Genomic DNA, 22,901 nt, shown 5'->3' on the forward strand with positions numbered 1-22,901 from the left:
GCGGACTGAGGCCCGAGTCTAGGCCCAAGCGAACCCCCTACAGGACTCCGGAGCGCTGCCCCCAGCCCAATCCCTCTGCTGTTAGCCACAGGTAAGAGAACACAGAAGGCATCCATAAGATAGAACTGAAAGCAAATTAATTTATAAAAAAAAGGGGGGGGGGAGAAAAAGAAAATTTACAGAAACTTGAACAGAAGAAAGGTGCCAAGACGCAGAGGAAGAGAAACGTCGTGAGGGAGGAAGGGCCTGGCGGGGGCCCAGAAGCACTGCGGAGCCTGGGGGCGGGTGTGCCTCGGCTTCAAGGATGAAGAGGCAGGGCTGGATCCGGGCGGGGCCCTCTGCAAGCTGAGGTCCGCACTACCCTGGGCTAGGCGCGCCTCCCCGCTGCTCCCGGGCCCCTGTGTCCTCACCCAGGGGAGCCCTGGCTACCAGTCAAGGTTCTGCCGGCCTTGGTGGAGGAGGGGAGAGGCCAGAGGGGGTGGCCCACCAAGTCCTAAGGAGGAGGTGCTTAAGTGCTTTTGAAAATGTCAGGTTTTTACAACTCCCCACCCTCTCACAGCTCCCCGCTCCAGCCTTCCAGGCGCCCACTGAGCCCAGGGGAGGGAGGAAGAACAGCCCGGGACCTTCTCTTCCTCTTCCTCGCTCGCCTACCACAGGAACCCCCCGAAATACACTTCCCCACCAAATACACATACGTTGCCATCAACTATGCAGGTGGCTTTTAAAAACACAAAAATGACACTCAGAGGGCAGGTGTGTGTGTGTGTGTGTGTGTGTGTGTGTGTGTCATTGGCTGAGCTGGGAGGCCTACGTGGCAACACCGAGGAAGCAGCGGGAGAGATTAGTAGGAATAAACGGGTCGGGTGGTGGTTGGGGGAGGGCTTCAGAAATTGACTCAGTCACTAACAAGGGACCGCAGGAGACAGAGTCTGCACCCTATTCTATCCCCGAACCCTAACTCCCCCCTTCCTAAAACTCACTTCCCTCCTCAAAACAATGTAAAAGCAGGATATTTTAGTGGGTAGAGAGCGCTCCATGTGGCTTTTTTGTGTCTGCTTCCTTTTGAGGGGCTTAATTTACTTTACCCATAAAAAAAGCAGTAGTTTTGAGAGGGTGCACCCTAGAAGTGGTTAGTTAGAGCCTTGTATAAACACCCTCCCCGGCCCTACCTTGGAGGGCGGCACCCCCATCCTATCCTCTCTCTCCCAGACATTATTAGAAACATCTTTTAAACAGAAGTCCTTGGATCATCCGATATAAAAACGCGTGCCTCTCACGGGCAGAGCGGGGGCTGTGGAGGGGCAGAGGAGCGTTCCTTACGTAGTGATGAACTCTCCAGGCGGGGAAGGGTCCCCGTGGTCGGGGGAGGGCTGTTCCTGGAACCTTGATTTCCATGGGGGTCAGGGAAAGTTGTCTGGCTGGCTCCTCACTGCGGAGGTGGCACGGGGGTGACCGTGCCTGGGCTTGGGGCCGTGGGGTCTGGAGGCAGGGGGGTGCCTGGGTCTGAGGAGAAAAGGAAGTTGAGTGAGTGAGTGTCACAGGCGAGGGCTCCAGACCCAGGCCTCCACGGACAAACAGAACGGGCGTGGCATGCAATGGATGGGCAGATGAATGAGGTACCCATAACTTCCAACACCCTCTTCCACCTCACACTGGGGAAGCTGATGCCCCAAATCATCCTCCTGCCCCCAAGGGAACTCTAAATGGGGCATCTGAACACGATGGGAACAAGCAGGGGGAGGCCAATCATCATGCAAACAGGCAGCTAGTTCCAAGTTTACAACTGAGATGCTCTGTGCCACAGGACTCCTCCGTGACCCACCAGTGAGAGGCCCCAACGTCATCCCAGAGGTGGCAGCTGCCAGGCTGGGGATGGCGGAGGACAGCCAGAGAGGCCCTTCCTCCTGTATTCTAATTTTATCACAGAGTTCACAAAGGATTGTGGGAGCTCTAGTACTTGACCTGTTCCCCACCTGCCTTCCATCCCTCCGTGTGGACCCTCTCCCTCACCCTTCTCCCCTCCAGGACCCTTCTCACCTGGCAGCGGGCTGGCACTGGGCAGGAGGTTGCCCTGAACAGCTGCCACAATGGCAGGGCTCTGGGCTGCGGCGGATCCGAGCCCCGGCCCGAGAGGCAAGGAAGATGGCATGGTGGTGGTCGCCGGCAGGTTAGGATGTAGAGGGTTCGCCATGGACACAGGCAGGTTAGGTGGGGGGAGGGTGCCCGGGCCAAACGGGAGATGGTGGTGATGCCCATGCAGGTTAGGAGGAGGGGGGAGGTTAATACCGATGGAGTCGGCTAGACTACCGAATGGGATGACGGATGGAGCAGGAGGAGGAGGAGGCGGCATGCCGAACGGCAAACCCAAAGGAGCATTACCCGCCATGCCTGGGTGCCCGCTGCCTGGCACTGCCCCCGGCATCATGGAGGGAGGAGTTTGTTGGTTGGGGAACGGTGAGGGGCCTGGGAACAAAGAGAAACCCAGGAGATTAGGGCACAAGAGCTCGTCGACCAACTCCCCTTCATGGCGGGCGTGACCCAGTTGCTCTGGCGGCACCACCTTCCCATCTCCTGGCACGGCAGGAAGTGGGAAATCTTTGGGACAACGTTCCCAAGAGCAAGGTGTGGGCCAGGCCCCTACTCGGGGCTTAGGATTAGGGCTGGAACAGAGATGGGTCTGTCTGCAGAGACTGTTTCCAGTTCGAGCACATCTCCCCATTGAAGGGGACGAAAGCACCCACCCGGATCCCTGCTGTGAACAGTTCCAAAACCGCCACTTACCATGGGGTCCAGGGGGGGGTACCCCTGGTGGGACTGCCCCAGGCTGGGGGGCTCCAGCTGGCTGCTGTTGCTGTGGCACTGCCGTTGATCCTGCCTGCCCTATCTGTTCAGAAGGGCCCAAGCTTCCAGGCGGGGCCCCACTGCCAGCAGGCGCAGGGGCTACAGAGGCGGGAGCCATAGCCAGGCTGTGGACCGGGGGTGGCCCAGCAGCTCCCGTGGGTGGGATCGGCTGGGAGCCCGGGGGCAGGGCTTGCGGCGGCTGCTGCTGCTGTTGGTGCATTTGCTGGAAGTGCTGCTGCCGGGCCCGCATTTCAGCATATTTCAGCTGCTCCATGTGGAAGGCCTGTCTGTCTGCCAGGAGCTGCTGCCTCTGGTACTCCAGCTGCCAGCAGAGCCAAGGGAGCACTGTTACTCAAGTTCAGAAGACCTCCAAAGGAAAATGCCTCGCCCCTCCCTGCTCTGTCTTCCAACAAAGCCAGCCTCTCATTCTGATGGTTCCCCACATCAAATCTAACTCTTGGGTCTCCTTGGTGGTGCAAGGGGTTAAGTCTCAGTACTATGAAGCTATCAGCAGCCACTGCTGCATGAGTTCGATCCCCGGCAAGGGAGCTACCCACATAGTGAAGCAGACCTCTCCTGTCTCCCCGCTGCTCCCCTCAGCAGTGGATTTCAGTAGATCTGCCTGTTCTGCTCCCCACTCTGTCTCTGGTGACTCCTCTCATCCCGCCCCCACCACCTCTGGCCTGCACCCCAGCTCCTGTATTGTAAATCTTGTGCTTGGGTTTCCTGTACCTACTCCTGGTAAATTCCCACCACTGCGTCCTCTGGCTGCCCAAGGGCTTCTGGCTACAGTGGGTTTGTCTGAGGTAGTTAAACTCCGTGGCTTTGAGCTTGTTATTACTTTGAGCTGGAAAACCTGTCTTGCCAATTTGTGTTATTTTCTTCTTATAAAATTAGCTAAAAACTCGTCATTCTTAGGAAGCCATTCCAGATTAACTCACTAGCCTGAGATTTATTCTTCTGTCGCTCAAGTCTTACATTTTTTTTTTAAAAAAGATTTGTATTTATTTAAAGATTTATTTATTTTTAAGATTTATTTTATCTATTTATACATACACTGGGTACAGTCAGAAGCACAGGAGGGCGAGAGAATTCACCAGAGTCAGAGTGGAGAGCAGAGCAGGCAGACTGACAAAGTACACTGCTGAGGGGAATAGCAGGCGGCAGGAGAGGTCTGTGTGCCATGTGGGACCCTCACCCGGCAGCCGGGGATCGAACCGGCGCTGCAGAGGCTGCAGGCAGTTTCACAACCCAGCACTCAACTGCTGCGCCACCGGGGAGGCCCTATTATTTTTTTTAAGATTGATTTATTTATGCATACAAGAGCTGGGGTACAGGACAGAGATACAGGGGCTGAATGGATTCACCAGAGACAGAGTGGGGAACAGAACAGGCAGACTGACTGAAATACACTGCTGAGGGGAGCAGCGGGCAAGTCAGGAGAGGTCTGTTGCGCCATGTGAGTTGCTCCCTGGCTGGCTAGGGATCGAACTCGTGCTGCAGAGGCTGTGGATTGCTCAAGGTGCAGTGCTTAACCCCTTGCACCACCAGGTAGGCCCCAAGACTTACATTCTTGATTGGAAAACTCTATATTTGAATTTGTCAGACACTTTAAACAAACTGTTTCAATGTTATATTTTTGATGTCTCCAATTAAACTAAATTTGCTGAAAGCAGGTATAGGGTAAGGTAAAAAAATATCAGGCTTTTCTGCCCTCCCGCCATTACAATTGATGATGGATCCCTGCCGTCCTGAATGCATGCCTGATAGTGGGCACCTGAAGTGAGGTATGGGCATGTGTAGGTGGGCACACCTGGGCTGAGAGACCGAGCTTAAAAGGGCAGCGTCATGGAGACACCAGGCGAGCAGAGAGAATGAGAGCAGAAGAGAGAAAACGAGACCATGAGAGAAGGCCAGAGAGCCCAGGAAGTGAAGACTGGCTGGGAGGCCTGCCAGCCTCCCAGCCCCCTGGTACCCCTGCCTGCCGTGTACCTGGTAAACTCACTAGGAGGCTGAAAAAGCCACCGAGGGCTCCTGGGGACTCCTCTCCTTTGCCCCATCTACCAGAGTCATGGAGATCCTGCTCCGTGCCCGTCCTGCTGCTACAGGGGGGTCTCTGTCTGTCTTCTACTTCTTTTTAGATTTTCTCAAAGACTAAAATTGTTCAATGCTCTGTCTATCTCTGAAGCTGAGGCCTGCCCTTAACCTATTTCCTCACCCCTTAACTTACACAATCACTCAACAGATATGCACTGACTTAATATTAAATAAATTAATAATAAATATCCATTGGGCCTCCCCTGGTGGTGCAGGCGGTTGAGTGCAGCGCTGTGAAGTTGTCCGCAGCCTCTGCAGCACGGGTTCGATCCCGGCCCACTGGCCGGTCTGGGTCCCACATGGCAGGCAGACCTCTCCTGTCTGGCCCGCTGCTCCCCTCAGCAGTGTATTTCGTCGGTCTGCCTGTTCTGTTCCCTGCTCTGTCTCTGGTGAATCCTCTCACCCTCCCGTGCATCTGGCCTATACCCCGGTTCTTGTACAAATAAATAAACAAACAAACAAATAAATCTTTTTAGAATAAATAAATATTAATTAACAAGCACTGGTCAAAGCCCTGAAGATGCAACAATAACAAACGCAGGCTAATATCCACTGTATGGAGCCAAGCCCCTGTGGGCCTCAGTGCCTAGGCCTCATCTAGGCAGCGTCCTTGATAACACCTGAGGCTGACCCCTGCCCTGGGCTACTGACATTCCATCAGTCTTGAATTTCTATGCTGCCACGTCACCCTCCTAACCGTGACACCCTGGTGTCACGGTGGGCTCCCTGGGCACCACAGACCTGCGGGAGAGGCCACTCACTGCTTCTCGCTCCCGGTCCATGATCGTCTCCAACTCCTCAAAGTGCCGGAGTTTGATCTCCAACTTTTTCATCTGGGTCTCCACCAGCAGGGCCACCAGGGACTTGATCTTCCTCTCCTCAACAGCAGCCAAGTGCTAGGAAAGGCAGGCGGGACAGCTCGTGAGTGGGAGGGAACAGCACGTGAGTGGGGGGCAGCTCGTGATTGCGGGGACGCCACTGAAGACATTCCCCAGGGAGGGGAAGGCAGGCAGGTTTTATGAAAAAGCTTGCTGTGGTCACAACCCAGAGCGAGAGAGTAGTAAAGAAGGATATTTTTTAAAGAACGCAGAGAAACAGAGCGCGGCGAAGGGTAAGACGCTCAAGTAATTAGAGGGGAGAAAACAGGCTCAGTGGCAAAAGCCAGAAAAAGCTTAGAAAAGAGACCAACTCGGGACCGAAACCAACGCAAGAGGCCAGTGCCGCGTCAGGGGGGAGGAAGCGCTCCGGGTGAGGGAGCCAGGGACAGCGCAGCCCCTTCCCGGGGGGCTTCTGGGCCGGCATCACCTTGGCCTTCACGGCGGCGGCAGCCAGGGCGGCGGCGGCGGCAGTGGAGAGATTGCCCTCCCCGATGTCGCGCTCCACCTTCGTCTTCCTTTCTCCCTCCGACTCCACCCCTTCCTTCAGCACTTCCTCCTGCCCGTCCTTCGGCTCCTTCTCTTTCTCAGCGTCCCCTGGGCCAAGAAAGGGCTGCGTTATCCTCAGGCCCGCGCCTGGAGCCGGCGCTGTGGCGGGAGGCTCACCTGCCGGGTCCCCCTCGCTCCTCTCTGACTCCTTCTCACTGTCGCCCTCCTTCCCCTTCTCCTCATCCTTCTTGGGCGCCTCGCTGGCTTTTTCCTTTGCTTCTTCCTCGCCAGGCCCAACTCCTTCTCGGGGCTCCTGAAGTCCCAGTGGAAGAAGAGCAGGGAAGGTCAGGGTGGCCGGCTCTTCCTCGGGGGCCATCTGGCTCCAGCGGGCAGGCCAACCACGCCAGCTCCCCGCGCCCGGCCCCGGGGCGGCCACTGTACCTTGGGCTCCTTCTTCTCCTCCGTGGCCTGGCCCTCTGCCCGCGCCTCTTCAGTCCCACTCTCCTCTGGGCCCGGGGGAAGAGGAAATGGGGAGCGCCTGATACAGAGTCTGTCTCTACGACACCTTCCCCAGCGCCTCTCCTCCTAGAGCATCTCGGCGAGAGGGCCAGCTGGGGACCACAGTCCCTAGGCAAAGCTGTGGGGAAATAAGGACCCACCAATGCCCCCCGTTCCCGTTGCGCCGAGGGGCGCCCTGAGCAGGGCTGGCACAGCGGAGCCAGGCCCCGGGTGAGGAGAGGAATGAGCCGCGTGCTGGGCCTCACCGATCCGCTCAGGCTCATCAGAGGTGGTCCCTGCAATGCCACTGCTCTCCAGGCCAAAGGCTGGGTCTGCTTTGCCTGTCACTTTGGCTGCTTCTTCCACTTTCCGAACATGAGCCTCCACCAGGGCTGTGGGCACCTCTTCCTTCATTTTGGAGAACTCTTCTGCAAGACCAGAGAGGACGAGAGGGAGTGGGGCAAGTTCTGGCTATCCCTGGGAAAGCATCCTCACAAGCCCATCTCGCCCCCTGGGCCAGCAGGGAGTGCGCTGAGCCAGCAGCAGGCAAGGCCAGCAGGGCACCGAAACTTGATGGGGCTTCAAGGTCTGAGTGACAAGCCCCTGAGATACAAACTAAGCAGGCCAGGGTCCTGCCACATTACCTAGGGCTGACTTCGCGGCAGCAGAGGCAACTCGGGGATCAACGACAGATGCCAGGAAGGCAACAGTGCTCATGACAGGATTGCCTGATTGACTGAAGGGGATAGGCTGGTAGGCCAGGGGGCCCAGCGAGGCCTCTGAGTCCTCTAGGTAAGGGTCTTCAATGGGAAGACGAAGAAAATGCAAGATGCACTCATCCTGGGTGCGGCTTCCAACGTGCTCTGATACTTTGTTCCAGTCGTCTTTGTACATTTCCAGTGCCTGGGTGGTGGTGGAGACACAACTTTGCTTACTTAGCTACTAGTCTACTAAGTTAGCTGGCTTCAAAACTGTCTGTGTCCTGTTTGTATACTCTGCTGGATCCCAGGGGAACGTCCAAGAAGCACTGAGGAGGGATACGGAATTAATGAAATGGCCAAATCCCTGGCTGAGAGCTGTCTCCTGGGGCAGGTGCGCTGGGCAGTGAGAAGCGGAGAGGTTAGGGGCCAAGATCCTGCTCTCCCTACTCAGAGCTGCAGTTGGCACCCTGGTTACTTTGCACAGAACTCTCCTTTCTTGCCCCAATTACCTCCAGGAGCAGCAGGGTCTCCTGCTCTGTCCACTCGCGAGTGGCACTGGCTGCAGCTTTGCTCTGCATGGGAAACACAGGAGGGTCAGAGAGAGGAGCCTGGGCCTCTGAGGTGCAAGGCTCTAGAACGAAGCCAGCCCGCCCTGCTGTACCTTGGAAGGGACATTCTTCTTGGTGTACATGTCTGTGCGTAGCCCGAAGTTCTGCATGTCGGTCGGTTTCTCTTTGCCTTTGTCAGGGAAGTTGAGCATTTGCTGGGAAGCAGATGTCTGCTATGTGTGGAGGGAAAAAAGAGGTGAGTACGAGTGGCCGCGGGGAGTCAGGGGAGGACAGAGAGAGGAAAGACAGAAGGAGCTTCCTTCCCAAAGCCAGGGACGCCCCTGGTGGGACTTCCTCCCTTATTGCTGCAGCTCCTCTGTGCTCATGTCTCTTCTTCCCGGGCAGGGGCCCCCCAATAAAGGGGCAAAAAAGCCCAGCGGGGTCTACATCCCACCTACCAGCTCTGGCTTGCCCTTAGCCGTCTCTGGCACCAGGTCATCCAGCTCTTTGCCCTTTCGCCCAGCCTTGGTATCAGCATCAACCTGGCGGCCCTGGGGGACAGAGCTTGGCGTCACGGAGGCTGGGCAGAAAATGACCTGGCCGAGGCTGTGGAGGCCTCAAGGCCAATGCCAGGTGAGCCACAAGCTCTGGGGGCACTCATGCCACTGTTTCATGGTTCCTTAATGACTGGATCCTCAGTTGGCATGATCTCCAGTTGTGTTACATGTATCGTTACAGGCTCTTTAAGGAGCTGGACAAGTAGGCTCTAATCCTAGTTCTGGCACTCTGTGAGTTTGGGCAAGCCACGTAATCCTCTTAACTTAATGTATGAAATGGAGGTGGAATAAAAAATGGAAGTGGTAATAATTATGAAGCAAAAATGAAAAAATGCTGGATACGTGATAAAAGTTTAAAAATTTCATGCAACTTAATTTTAAGCATTTTTCACTGTCTGTTCCACCCCCTACATTAGCCTGGCCGCTCTGAGGACAAGAAGCATCTCTCCTCCCTCAGCATGTCCTCACAGTCTTAGGTTCAGAGGCTGAGCGAGGGTGCTAGGCACAAGGGGCTGATTCCTACGACCCTTTGCATCTCACAGAAAAGGAAGAAATCTGAAAGCACTCCTGAACATTACCCTAAAAAACCAGAAAAAGAAAAGTCCAAAGAAGCCCAATTTGACCCAACCCATCCCTTCCCCACAGCCCCTCACCCTACCTGCGGGGTCTTGGGCTGCAGAGGCACCAGCCCTGATGGCGTGTCCGCCAAGACATGAAAGTGGGAGGTGGGGGGAGGCCCCATTGGGGTTGGTCGACTCTCAGCATCCACCTGGTAGTTAATGAGCCCCCACTGCTCTAGGAAGGCATGGACCCTAGGAAAGGCAAAGACGGGGTTATGCGGGAAAGCAAGAAAGATGGGGAGGAGGAAGGAGGGGCACAGAGGTGGGGATGTAAAGTGCCCTCTCCCCTGGCCTCCTCCCCTGCTCCTTCCCTATGAAATCCCATCTCCTCCCACCACTGACACCCAAGGCCAGTGACACCCAAAGCCACATCTCCATCTTGGACCTCTCCCTATCCACCCACCTGCTAACCCTGTCCTCCTGGACAGCCAGCAAAACTGAACCAGTCTCCCTCAACCACAGACACGTTTTCTCCTTTATTCTGCACTCGAGAGAATGCCTCTCCTACTCCCTCCAGTCACTCACACGCCAAACCTGCACTCTGCCTTTCTCTACAGGTGCTTTTTCCTTCTCACTCCCCTATGCTCCTTGCTGTAATCCGCGTGGGCAGCCACCCTCACGGACCTCCTCCCCTCAGCTGAGACCCACCTCATGATGGCACAGACATCACCTGCCAGGTTCCTGCGGCAGGCGGTGGAGGTGAGATACTCTTGGGGGTTCAGCCGGTAAGTGTCAATCATGAAGTTTCGATAGGCCAGGTAGCTTAGCAGAGAGATGAACGAGAGGAAGAAAAGTAAGTGTCTGTTGAAGACATGAAGGCTGAAGAGGAAAAATAATAAAGTGCTAATGACTTCTGTGCAGAAAAGACTTCAGCAAAGAATGGCTCGTTTAACCAAACACTGTCTACCACAGGCTGGACAAGGCGCTTGGCCTTGCATCCTTGATGGGTTTTGCAAAAAATCCATTTCCTTGATGGATTTTCAGTGAAACGAATTACCTCTTTGACTGTACCTGGAGATGTTTCATCCAATGCAAAATTAAAATGTAAGAAAAAGTGCCCTTATTTCCAAATCAGATGTTAAATTAAAGGGAAGTCCTGTCTAGGAGGCCAACCAGCAGGACAGAATATAAACATTTTTAAGGTAGAAAGATCTAAGTTCAGGGCCTCCCCGGTGGCGCAGCGGTTGAGCGCTGGGTTGCGAAGCTGCCCGCGGCCTCTGCGGCGCCGGTTCGATCCCCAGCTGCTCCCCGGCCACCAGAGGAGGGTCCCACATGGCGCGCAGACCTCTCCTGCCGCCCGCTGCTCCCCTCAGCAGTGTACTTCGGTCCTTCTGCCTGCTCTGCTCCCCGCTCTGGCTCTGGTGAATTCTCTCACCCTCCCGCGCTTCTGACTGTACCCAGTGCTTGTATAAATAAATAAATCTTAAAAAAAAAAAAATTAGCAATTCTTAAAAAAAAAGAACTCTAAGTTCATATCAGCAAGTTACTTAATTTTTTTAAAAAAAGACTTATTTATTATGCATACAAGAACTGGGGTACAGACGCGGGGGGTGAGAGGATTCACCAGAGACCGAGCAGGGAACAGAACAGGCAGATTGAGTGAAATACACTGCTGAGGGGAGCAGCGGGCGAGTCAGGAGAGGTCTGCTGTGCCATGTGGGTAGCTCCCTGCCGGGGATCAAACTCACGCTGCAGTGGCTGTGGATGGCTTCATAGGTTGCGTCTTAACCCCTTGCACCACCAGGGAGGCCCAAGTTACTTAAATTTTTGAAACTCTGTTTTCTCATCTGTAAAACGGAGTATCTGTTGAGGATTAGAGAGGTCTGGGAAGACCTACTAGTGTCAGAGATATTGTAGATGCTCAAAAAATGGTAGTTGTTGTGCGAAATAGTGTAAAGTTTATGAACATGAGCTAGAAAAAGGTTTCAGATGCAAAGTTTACTGTTTAGTAGCTGTGTGACCTTAAGCAAGTGACTGATCCTAATTCAATTTCCTAATCAGCAAACTGATATAAGGAAACTACCTGGAAAGTGGATGTGAGGATTAGTCCTCCAGACGGGCCACCTAGTGCTTGGGAGACGTACTGCAAAGCATGCATTCTAGTTGTAACCCTGTCCACGTCTCACCCTGCCCACATCTCAAGTAGAATTCTTATTGTCTGTTCACTACTCCTCTCTCTCACACACCCTGCTTGGCCAAGCAAGAGGCGCGAACGGTATGAGACACAAGGAAAGAAACTGGGCGGGAAAGGAGGGTGACCCCAAGGAGAGGAAGTGAGGCAGCCGGGAGAGAGGCCATTCAGTGCTTAGCAGGAGCCACGGCGCGGCACTAAGTCTCAGCCTCCTCGCCACCCCATGGATCTGAACCGCACATCAGCAAACCTTGTCCAAGGGGAGTAGGCTTAGCCTGAGGGAATACCCCGGACGAGAGGTGGTGAGGACAGCTTCTGAGCCTTAAAGCTGCATTTCACATAACTCTGCTCTCCCAGAGCGTCCTCTCCGTACCCCCTCACTGCCTGGGGTCTTCGCAGTCCCTTCCCTCCTATTTCCTGTCATTACCTACTCTAGGAACCAGCCTGGTAAGATTATTTTATATTCTTTTCAAAGCTAACATTTACGCGAGGGCTATCTGCATTTGGGACAACATGGACAATCACAGATTACAGAGTTCTGCGCCCTAATAAGAGATTGGAGACGCTGGCACAGGTACCTTTGTACGGAAGAACATGCTTAGTACCATCCCTGGGTGAATCCCAGAGAGCATGCTACTGCGGTCACAGTGCTGCCCATGAGAAGAGATCGTGTCTCTTGTAAGCTGAGGACAGTGCTTGGCCCACAGCAGTAGCTCAAGAATTTAGCTGCTGAATGCTGCTAGATCGGGAAGGGTGAACAGGGACAGGAGGGAGAGAGGGAACCGCCGCTGAGAGCCTTACATTTCCGGAGTCTTGGACTTGTTCTTGCCGTTGAAGAACTCGGGGAGAGCCCGCCGCTCAATGGCATGAACACTGCAAAAAAAGCCAACGTGGACTCAGAGGAGCCGGTGGAGAGATGGGAAGGCCAGAAAAGGAAGAACCTAGGGGGAGGTTAACTAGGTGGAGACTGCAGGAGGGAAGGCACTTGGGGAGAAGCCCGTTAGGGCTGGAAGACTTAGCGACCAGGAGTTCTCCTAAACTGCAGCGTGCCCTGGTCTTTAGGGCTGAAGGAGAAGCAAACTCACCTGGAGGCAGGAAGAGGGGCCACACACTGACACGCTCACCCCCTACCCAAGGCATGAAAGCAAGGATTCAGTGAGGAGTTAAAGCCACAGTACCTATTATAGTCAAACCAGGCAGCATAGCTGGGGATGATGATGTGGTGGGTCTGCTCGGTCACATTGTCCTCATGCAGGTCTGGATTCTTGGTCTGCTCCCCCTTGTTCCCCGTACTGTTCTCATCCTCATCCTAAGAGTACAGAGGCTACTGGACACCCAGCATTCCCATTTTGCCCTTAGCAACCCTCTGTTTCTCCTAAACCCCAGAAATGCAGCCACTAAAGGTGGGCACGGGAATGAACAGGGCCCCCGATCTAAAAGGGTCAGAGTTCTGAGCAACAGCTAGAATTAGCCTCGGGTGGGAAAGGCCTGGGTAATAGCAGCCCTGGCGGGGGCACTTTATAATCACAAATCAGAATCACGTAGAGAGGGAGGCCTCTCTAAACTGGCTCTACCTTGCCCGTGGTCTCCATGCTTTCATCCTCCTGTTCATCTGAAAGTAAACACAACAAAATAGAGTCTTTGGAGGGAAAAGCGCAGCTGAGTCCCCTGCTGGGGCTCTGCTGACCTTGCCCAAGGCTCCCCGTCTTACCCAGGTCAGTCATGGTGCCTCCTTTGACCGGGGCTGACTCTGAGTCCTTCTTAGTGTTGACTGCCAGAGAAAAGTCATTTTATCAGACAGCTTCTGCCAAAATCAAGTTCTCACAACACCACTGTCAACAGTTCTAGAGAGCTCACTTTCTACAAAACTTTCTCCATCTGGTAACAGAAATGCGTAACTTCCTCTAGTCACAATCCTCCCAGGGCTTAAAACTCACTTGCTACTTTCCCCCTTTTGACAACCAAAAAGTCATTTAATTTTACTCCTCCTATAAAGAAGCATTTTCCTTTCCTTATACTACTATCTCTAAGTTCTTTTTTTTTTTTTTTTAAAGATTTCTTATTTTGCATACAAGAACTGGCGTACAGGCCAGAGGTGTGGGGGTGAGAGGCTTCACTGAAGACAAAGTAGGGAACAGAACAGGCAGACTGACTGAAATACACTGCTGAGGGGAGCAGCAGGAGAGAGGAGAAGTCTGCTGCACCATGTGGATAGCTCCCTGGCCAGGGATCAAACTCGTGCTACAGTGGCTGTGGATAGCATCATAGGTTGTGTCTTAACTCCCTGTGCCACCAGGGAGGCCCCCTCTTTTTTTTAAAGATCCATTAATTTATGCATTCAAGAGCTGGGGTGTAGGCCAGAGGTAGGGGGAGGAAAGAGGATTCACCACAGATAAAGTGAGGAACAGAACAAGTGGATCTACTGAAATACAGTGCTGAGAGGAGCAGCGGGAGAGGCAGGAGAGGTCTGCTGCACAATGTGGGTAGCTCCTTGGGTGGAGATTGAACTCGTGCTGCAGTGGCTGCAGATAGCTTCATAGTGCTGAGACTTAACCCCTTGAGCCACCAGGGAGGCCCCATATCTGTAAGTTCTTAATGGACAGAGGAAGAATGACTAGTTCACTCTGTAGAGGAGTGGCTGGATCTTACAAACATTTTGAAAGCAAATTAATTTCTTCAACTGAATTTATACACAGAAGCTTGGGTGAAAATTCAGCTAGAAACAAGAGCAGTTTTGATTGATGAGGAGGTGGAAGCCACACTGACTCTCTCTCAATGGCTCCCGACAACCCCACCCATAAGATACAACCCTGAATAATACTTGCAGCAAGTCTGTGGAACACAGACCAGTATTGCAGAGCACTGGTCTCCAAAGTGGGGCTCTCACGCCAGGTGGAAAAGACAGTCCTCCGCATAGAGGCACAGGGTATCAGGCCTCTCTTTGTTTTTCCATTTTATCCTGGCCACATTTTAGATAATATTTGTGTTTTATAATGATCCAAAAGTAGTGATTTAATAGTACACATAATATAATTTGTTGTCAAATTTTTTTAAAATTTTTTTTTTTTAATAGGGGCATGCTTTATTTATTTGTTTGTTTTTGTTTATACATGCACTGGGCACAGTCAGAAGCGCGGGAGGGTGAGAGAATTCACCAGAGCCAGAGCGGAGAGCAGAGCAGGCAGAAGGACCGAAGTACACTGCTGAGGGGAGCAGTGGGCGGCAGGAGAGGTCTGCGCGCCACGTGGGACCCTCCTCCGGTGGCCGGGGAGCAGCCGGGGATCGAACCGGCGCCGCAGAGGCCGCGGGCAGCTTCGCAAGCCAGCGCTCAACTGCTGCGCCACCGGGGAGGCCCTGTTGTCAAATATTTGATGGGAATACATAATCAAAAAGAGTTTGGAGGGCCTCCCTGGTGGCGCAAGGGGTTAAAAGTCTTAGCACTGTGAAGCTATTCACAGCCATTGCAGCACAAGTTCGATTCCCGGGCAGGGAGCCTGGGGCACAGCAGACCTCTCCTGTCTCCCCGCTGCTCCCCTCAGCAGTGAATTTCAGTAGATCAGCCTGTTCTGCTCCCCACTCTGATTCCTCTTACCAATCCTCCCTGCCCACACCTCTGGCCTGCACCCCAGCTCTTACACGCATAAATGAATAAAATAAATCTTTAAAAAAAAAAGAGATTGGATATGGAAGTATTGATTTATAAGGCGGTCTACCTGAAACCTATATAATGGTATAAACTAATGTAACTTCAATTTAAAAACAAACAAAAACCTTGGAGACAACAGCCATCCACTGCAAAGCATAGTCCCCAATTCAGATATGGACATGAAGGCAGAAGGTTGTGACGGTGACGAAAACAGTGTCAATACCCGGGTACATTGAAAGCAAATCTCCACCAAATCTGGGGCTGGGAAATCAGTTCATTTGGGGGGTTTGACATGGTAGGAGCAGGACAAGGTGTGGGGGTGGGTCCCGGGAGGGTGGCCTGGCCCCTACCTGTTTTGGGCAATGTCACCTCTTCCACATTTGGAACTGGTGAGGGCTCATCCATGTCCTTTGTCAGATCTTCTTGTTCTTCTTCTCTGTGCCCACGCTTTGATTTGGTGTAAGGTGTTGAGGGGCTGGGAAGGAAAGAAAATGAATGAGAACCCCATCACCCTTGGACCAGAAGTCCCTGGAAGCTGAAGTTCAAGGGAAGGGAAGCATGAAAGAACTGCATGGGTGAATGTGAGCACTCCAGAAACCAGACTGCTACAAAGTCATGGGAAGTGGCAAAGGCCTTTCACTGGGAGACTAAATTCTCTTTACTAGTGGCTGGGATTAGAGTAACAGGGACCTTCTAGAAGAGACCGTCTCATCCCCCCTCTCAGGACACCTTGGTCAGAGCCCGGTGGTTATGGGAAGAGAGTTGTCTCCCTTTCGCAGGCTGTGCAGAGAGGGCTGCCGCAGGAGCAGGCAGCAGCCAGCATACCCTTTCTTAGCATTTTTCTTTTTAGCTTCTGGAGTTGGTGAAGGGGAAGGGGAGCGTTTCCTCTTCTTATAGTTCCCCCCCTTCTTGTCCCGTCGATCTGAATCCGGGCTGTTCACCTGGAGAAGTGGGCAAATGTTAGCCAGCAACCCCCAATGAAACCTTATTCTGAAATTATGCTACGGGATTAAGGAAAGAAAAAGAAGATTTCACCTCATCTGTCAATGTCTTGGCTGAAATCTTCTTCCGGCGGGAGACGGGGTTTTTGTCATCATTTACTTCATAGTCTTCCTCGTTCATCCACTCATTGAAGGTGTCAGTGTCCAGGATCCACTTTGCGTGAACCTAAATTGCAAAGGCGGGCCCTGCTAGAGCTCTCCTGAACAGCACCGTCTGGGGACCGCAACACAACAGCCTACGGGCATTAAGAGTCTTTGCTTCGCCTCCAAGAAATGGTCTGGTCCTGGCATTCTTCTTGGGATGGGGGGACAAGACACACTCACCTTCCTAGGTTTCTCAGGAGTTGGCGCATCTTCCACAGATGCTTCAATTTCACTGGCTGGGATCCATGTGTCGTAACTGCCATGGGAAATTGCATGTAAAGCAGAATTAATGGGATGGGACTGTGGAAAAGTAAAGTGCAAATCTTCCACATTTTCCATTTACAAAAAGTACTAGGTTACTGGGTTATTTTTCGGTATGACTATCTTTCCAATTAATATTGCTTTTTCACTATAAAGCAACAAAAGCAATTACAAAATATTTCAAAAATAGAGGAGAGAGAGGGGCCTCCCTGGTGGCACAAGGGGTTAAGCACAGCACTATGAAGCAATCCACAGCCTCTGCAGCACAAGTTCGATCTCCGGTCAGGGAGCAACCCACATGGTGCAGCAGACCTCTCCTGTCTTGCCCACTGTCCCCCTCAGCAGTGTATTTCAGTCAGTCTGTCTGTTCTGTTCCCCCCTCTGTCTCTGGTAAATCCTCTCATCCTCGACACCTCTGGCCTATACACCAGCTCTTGTGTGCATAAATAAATAAATCTTAAAAAAAATTATACTGGGGGCCTCCCTGGTGGCTCAGGGGTACAAGACAGTGCTATCAGGCTACTGCCAGCCACTGCTGCTCGAGTTCAATCCCTGGCCAGCCAGGGAGGTGTAGCAGACCTCTCCTGCCTCACCTGCTGCTCCCCCTGAGCAGTGTATTTCAGTAGATCTGCCTGTTCTGTTCCCTACTCTCTCTGGTAAATCCTCTCACCATCACCCCACCACCTCTGGCTTACACCCCAGTTCTTGTATGCACAAATAAATAAACCTTTAAAAAAAAAAAAGTATATTGGGATAACCATTTCACAGATAAGGTGCCAAATTCTTTTAACCTAATTCTCATTCAGGAAGTCTGAGCCTCCCCGAGACAGAGGACTCACATAACAGAAGGGACGAGAACAAATGAACAGACCTAAAAATAATCCCCAAAGGTGCCTTCTTACTCTGCCAGGGACCCATCCTCACCTGTCAGGATAATAGCCCCAGTGCAGAAGAACCTGTTTATCCCTTTTCATGACTGGTCGGACCCATTCCTCTGGAGACAGAAACAGAAAAGGGAGAGATATCAGGTGAAGGGGTACACAAAAAGTAACACTGTACAAAGCTCCTGTTGCAGCAGGGGACCTGGAAACAGCAGGGTAAGATGGCAGGGGGAGCAGGGAGAGGTGCCCCGGTAGTGCACGGGCTAGGAGCAGCCTTCCGTTTCCTAATCTAGTCATCCCCTGCTCAGGCCAGGAAAACCCAGGGCTCACCTTCTTCCAGGTTCCCTGGGACAGGATACACAACATGGGAGGCATTGTTTTTATCCTCGGTGACTGTTCCCTGGATGGCACAGGAGAAGCAGGAAATTTATGGTTATTTCTAAATTACTCATGGGTGTAAGTAAATGAAAGTACGATTCAACCACACATCTGCCTCCCTATTTACATTTTGCTCAGAATAGTAAGGTCAGGTTGCCTTGTTTAAGCACAGACTAGCTGAATGGCAGAGGGAAACAGCTGAGGTTTTGCTAATAGTGGCAAAAAATCAGAGAATTAAAAATTGCTACAAATAATCTTTTGAGTAAACAATCTACACATGGGAAATGGAAGGTCAGCTGTATGTCCCCAGCAATGACATCTGCTTATTATTCTAGAATTTTAGAGAGCACGGATTCCATTCATCTGAAATCAGGCAATGTCTGGCTCAGTGGAAGCAGACGTTCCCTCCGCTCTGCTCTACCACCCCCAGCCCCTGGCCAAGGCAGTCTCTCGAGGAACAGTGATCCGACCTGTTAAGTCAGGGAAATGGCAACAGCTAGGATACGGGAGCAACCCAGGTGTCCACTGAGAGAGGACTGGTCAAGAAGATGTGCTATGTCCACACATGGAAAACTATTCCACTGTAAGGAAAGATGAAACGCTACCATTTATAGCCACATGGAAGGAATGAGGGGGACTATCAAAGCAAAATAAGCCAGAAAAATAAAGACAAACACTGCACGAGTACACATACAGGAGTGATGCAGGGAAACAAAGCAGATGGACTAACACAGCAAAATCGCTATAAACTAGAAGACACTGACAACTGAACAGAGGTGTTTCAGGTGGGGGGGAGGGGTCAAGGGTATATAAGGGGGAAAATATAGAAATGACAGAAAAATGACAGATTGAAGAAAATTTTTAAAAATGAAGGCAGGAAAATGGGGAAAAAAATACAGGAAAAGAGTGGCTGAAGGCTTTAACGCTAGTCTTTCCCAAGGAGGCAGAGCTGCCTGTGCAGCAGAAAACATGGCCCTGGGCTGCTTCTTGGATGGAAAATACCAGGGAAAGACATGGACTTTCTGACACCTCTCCCGACCCACCCACTCACCTGGTGTCTCTTGATAATGTCCTTTAACTTCCCTAGGAGTTTAGGTTCAATTTCTGGGCACAGAAAGATGTTAGGTCGCGACAGGCAATTATTCTGTGGGGAGAAGAAACAGAAGGAATGAGATGATGGGAAATGGGTGTTTTGGGTTCCCACTGGAGGACGAGAGCTGGATGGTGGAGGTTCTTGGCTCTTACCTGTACCAAAGACTTCTCAATGGTCATGAACATTTCCACGTTTCGGTCCATGCGTGATGGATTCTGGAAATCGTAACGCCGCCTTGTAAAGAAGCAATAATTTAGTGAGTGGCACAGCTCAGGCCTGGGGAGGAAGTGAGGGTATGTCACGTTTTAACGTGGGAAATTAGGAGGTGAATTTCTCACAGCGTTGTCAAAACCACCTAGGATCTGGGGTTCACTGATCTCAACTCCACGAATCACTTAGAACTTAGTCCAAAAGGACAAAGAAAAGCTTGGGATGGCAATCTAAGAATCCCTTCTCCTCTACGACACACACAATGACACACACAACACATACTCTCCACACTCGGAAAATATTCTGGCTCTGACTCTCAGCCATTCTTCTGACCCAGTAACTCAGGTCTGCCTGACAGGGCTACCTACCTACGGAAGTAAGAGACTCTCAAGAATGTCTACCTATGCTCTCCCCCCCACTCCCCTAGAAAGACCCCAGGGAATCATAAGGGTGGATTCCCTTTAAACTAAATGTAAGCAGCATAGAGAGAAGACATCTCACCATCCCTGGTCACTCTTGAATTTGTAGGCAGCTGCAAGAATGTGGCACAGGGAGCCTCCTGCTTTGAAATCTAGGAAACATTTGATCTACAAAATTGAGACAGAGAAGAAGTACGTGAGGGTTATATCCTAAATTCTCTTATTACTTAGCAATCCTTTCATAAAATCCCACGCTGAAGCGATGTCCCTCTCAAAACTGGAATTCTTTAACCTCCATGCCACCGTATCACGTGGGTGGGAAGAGGGAGTGAAAGAAACCAACACTTGCAAAGTCCCATCTTGTGCCAAGCACTTTACAGGGCTCTCTCATCAACCATTACAGAAACCCTCCAAAGCAGGGATATTAATTCCAGCTAGAGATGAAGGAACCAAGATTTAGAGGTTGAAATGGCTCACCCAAGATCAGAGACACCAAGTGGCAGAACCAGGATTTGAACACAAGCCTGTGCAAATCCCAACCTCATACCTTTTAACCTGGCCACGAGTTGCATGTACAGAACTCAGGCACTCTGAGATTCCCGCCGCACAAAGTATTACTAAGAGAAAGGGAAAACTAAATTGGGGGTCAGGCCAAGCCAGCAATGGCCTGACCAGAGACAGGAACAGTAGGAAATGATGAAATTTACAAAAAGGCAAAACAACTCTCCAGTTTGGAGGATTCACCCCGACTTTTTCACTCACCGGCAGTTTAGTGAGCGGTGCATTGCTGACATGTTTGCCAAAAACTTCTTCCTGAAATTGTAGCAACTGTACAACCAGGCTAGACAGGGACTTGTTGGTGGGTGGTTCAGCTTGTATATACTAGGGAAATAGAGGGAAAGAGAAAAATAGACCTCCAGATAAAACGTCCACCGTCTCTCTTATTTCTTCCTCGGGAGCTCTAGATGCTTCCCGGGAAAAGCATATAGAGTCTTCTTTCCCGTATGTCTAGTTCTCTAGAAAGCAAGCAGCAGAAGCAAGGCCCTGGAAGCCCCCCACCAGGAAGGTGAAATTCTGCTGCCATCAGCGCAGGCTGTTGGGTGCTGGGGGCTTCCTGCTCTCCTTCAGCCATGCCCTGAAACTGGAGTTGCAGGAACCTGATCTCTAGCCCAGAGCACTGAGGGCTGTGATGTTTTGAATGCTCACTGAGTTCAGGCCATGGAAACAATATCTTTGAGGTTCTGAGTGAGAGAACAGTGTATTTCTTGGAAACTGTAAAAGACAGAGACTCCCCCTACAATGTAGCCTAACAGAGGTGCAAGGAAGCGAGGTGGGGTAACAGACTGAGAGTGAGTCGCGCATCCTGCTTCGGCTAGGACTGGGCACAGAGTGTCTTGGAAAGTCCTCCTCAGCGGGACGGACCAGTTACCACCCAGTCCGGTGAGGACGAGCAAGCCGGCTGTACTTTCTGAAGACACTGCATCTGAGACAAGCAGACCCCAGGTCTCCTGAAACACAGCACAGCATGTGCTACTTAGCATCCTAGACTTTGATTCTAATTTAAAAGTGAGCCAGGAGGCTAACTTTCTCTTTTCCTTTTGACCCCTGATCCTTAACCCTAATCACAGAGAGGTGTAAAGAGATCCCAGAAGGAAAAGGTACACGACAAAGAGCTAAGAGCTTGAGAGCTACACAGGGTCACAGGCTGTCAATCCCCCGGGGCCAGAAACTAAGCCCCCGGACTGATGTCTCTTCCGAAAGGTCAAAGGTAGAAGCCTGGGAACCAGAGGCTCATGCTGGGGTCCAGACAAATCACAGACCCAGCAACTATCTGTCAGGATCCTGACATCCAGAGAACAGGGCCAGTCTCACAGCCAGGACCAGGGGGGCAATCTTCTCACGCCCGTCACTCTTCCCACAGGCTGCAAAGCGGGGCAGGAAGACCTGGCGAGCAGGAGGAAAGCCAGAGGGAGTAGCCCTAACTGGGATTAGCAGAAAGGCAGACCATCTCCGGGGAAAAATCCCACGTATGGACGTTCTTGTCAACCAGGCCTGCACACAAAGACACCACCAGGAAGAGATCTGGTGAAAAAGGACAGGTGAGGCTTCCTGAGCCCTTTGTTCACACCTTCTTTTTCCAGTTACGGGGTGGGGGCCGGAGACACAAAACTGCCCGAGCCTCCAAACCCCAAGCCCACGGCGAGGCGGTGGGGCCGCTGCACTGGGAAGCCGAGGGGCGATTTTAAAAGGGGCCACAGCCCAGAACTCCCAGGCCCGGGCGCCAGGGAGGGAGGGGCGGCCCCGGGGGCGGCGGGGGCGAGCGGGAGAGACAGGTGGCCCCGGGCGGGGGCCTCGCCCGGCCGACGCGAGCCCGAGCCCGGCCGGGCCCGGCTCCGGGGCCGCCGTCGTCCCGCCCGCAGCATCTCTCCGCACACAAAGCCCGGGGAGGCCTCGGCCGCCGGCACCTGGCTCCTGGGGCGCCCCTCTGCGCCCCCTTCACCCGCGGCGGCTCGCCCGGAAAGGCCCGAAGGCGGCGGCTCGGGACGGGGCCGGGCGGGCGGCCCGGGCACCGGCGCCGCGGTGGGGGCGGGGCGGGGTCGGCGCCGCCGCGGGGGCGGCCGGCGGGGCGCGGGGGGCGCGGGGGGCGCGGGGGGCGCGGGGCCGGGGGAAGGGCCGCGGGCCGCCGGCGCGGGGCCGGCTCGGGGCGCCGGGGCCGCGGCCCTTTGTCCCCCGGCCCCGCGCGGCGCGCCGCCTACCTTCTTGTAGTTCTTGCCGAGCCAGAGCCGCACGTTGTCGAACTGGGTCACGGTGTCCGCGGCCTCGTAGTACTTCACGTTGGGGCCGCCGTCCTTCTTCCGCACCGCCATCTTCTCGGGCTCGGGCCCCGCCGCCGCCCGCCCCGCTCAGCGCAGCTCCCGCCTCCGCGCCGCCTCCTCCGCCCGCCTCCCGCCGCCGCCCGCCGCCGCGGCCGCCGCCTCCCGCCGCTGGGCCGGCCCCGGCCCGCGGAGCGCCCCCTGCCGGCCGGCCGGGCCTCGGAGCGCCCCGCGCGGGCCGGCCCCGGGGCCTCCCGGGCCGCGGCGGCGGCGGGGCCTGGGGCGCGGCTCCTCCCTGGAGGGGGCGCCCGCGCCCCCCGCCCGGGCTCCTCGCGCCGCCCGCCCGCCCGCCCGGGAGCGGCGCCGGCCCCGCGGCCCCGGGGCCCAGGACCCGAGGCCGCCCCGGGGAGGGTCTCCCCGACCCCAGGACGCCCCTCGCGCGGAGCGCCTCGCCCCTGGCGGGGGCCCCGGCCCGCCGGCCCCCCCTTACCTCGCGGCCCGGGGGTTTCCCGCCGTCACCCCGGGGCCCCCCCCGCCGGCTCCCCCGGGCGCCCGCGCCGTCTCCCGCGTCGGTCTGGGCTCCCCGAGGCCCGCTCCGCCGAGCGGGGACACCCGCCCCGGGCGCCCCGGCCGCTGGACTCTCCCGAGGGGCGAGGGGGCGAGGGGCGCCGGGGAGGGGCGCGCGGGTCGGGGTCCGG

At 53.9% G+C, this 22,901-nt stretch overlaps 1 protein-coding gene across 5 annotated transcripts; it reads right to left on the reverse strand.

Moving 5' to 3' along the window:
- Positions 1–1,426: 1,426 nt before the first annotated feature.
- On the reverse strand, positions 1,427–22,257 carry SMARCC2 (SWI/SNF related BAF chromatin remodeling complex subunit C2; the record flags this gene model as incomplete). Of its 5 annotated transcripts, XM_084254810.1 has the most annotated exons (30): positions 1,427–1,503; positions 2,038–2,103; positions 2,380–2,463; positions 2,782–3,163; positions 5,700–5,834; positions 6,244–6,410; positions 6,480–6,615; positions 6,744–6,808; positions 7,067–7,228; positions 7,445–7,703; positions 8,011–8,073; positions 8,163–8,282; positions 8,508–8,600; positions 9,265–9,418; positions 9,875–9,988; positions 12,159–12,230; positions 12,536–12,666; positions 12,932–12,969; positions 13,069–13,128; positions 15,354–15,478; positions 15,829–15,944; positions 16,039–16,170; positions 16,329–16,404; positions 17,334–17,403; positions 17,621–17,690; positions 18,720–18,812; positions 18,914–18,995; positions 19,473–19,558; positions 20,153–20,272; positions 22,147–22,257. In XM_084254810.1, 30 exons carry the CDS (start codon positions 22,255–22,257, stop codon positions 1,427–1,429), a joined length of 3,459 nt encoding a protein of 1,152 aa, XP_084110936.1. The 5 variants fall into 5 exon arrangements, with proteins under 5 accessions (XP_084110936.1, XP_084110937.1, XP_084110934.1 ...); XM_084254811.1 differs by lacking the exon at positions 2,038–2,103; XM_084254808.1 differs by having other exon boundaries at positions 2,038–2,463.
- Between the last annotated feature and the right edge of the window lie 644 nt (positions 22,258–22,901).

This window comes from Talpa europaea (genome assembly GCF_964194135.1).
Source record: "Talpa europaea genome assembly, chromosome: 15".
Lineage (NCBI taxonomy): Eukaryota > Metazoa > Chordata > Mammalia > Eulipotyphla > Talpidae > Talpa > Talpa europaea.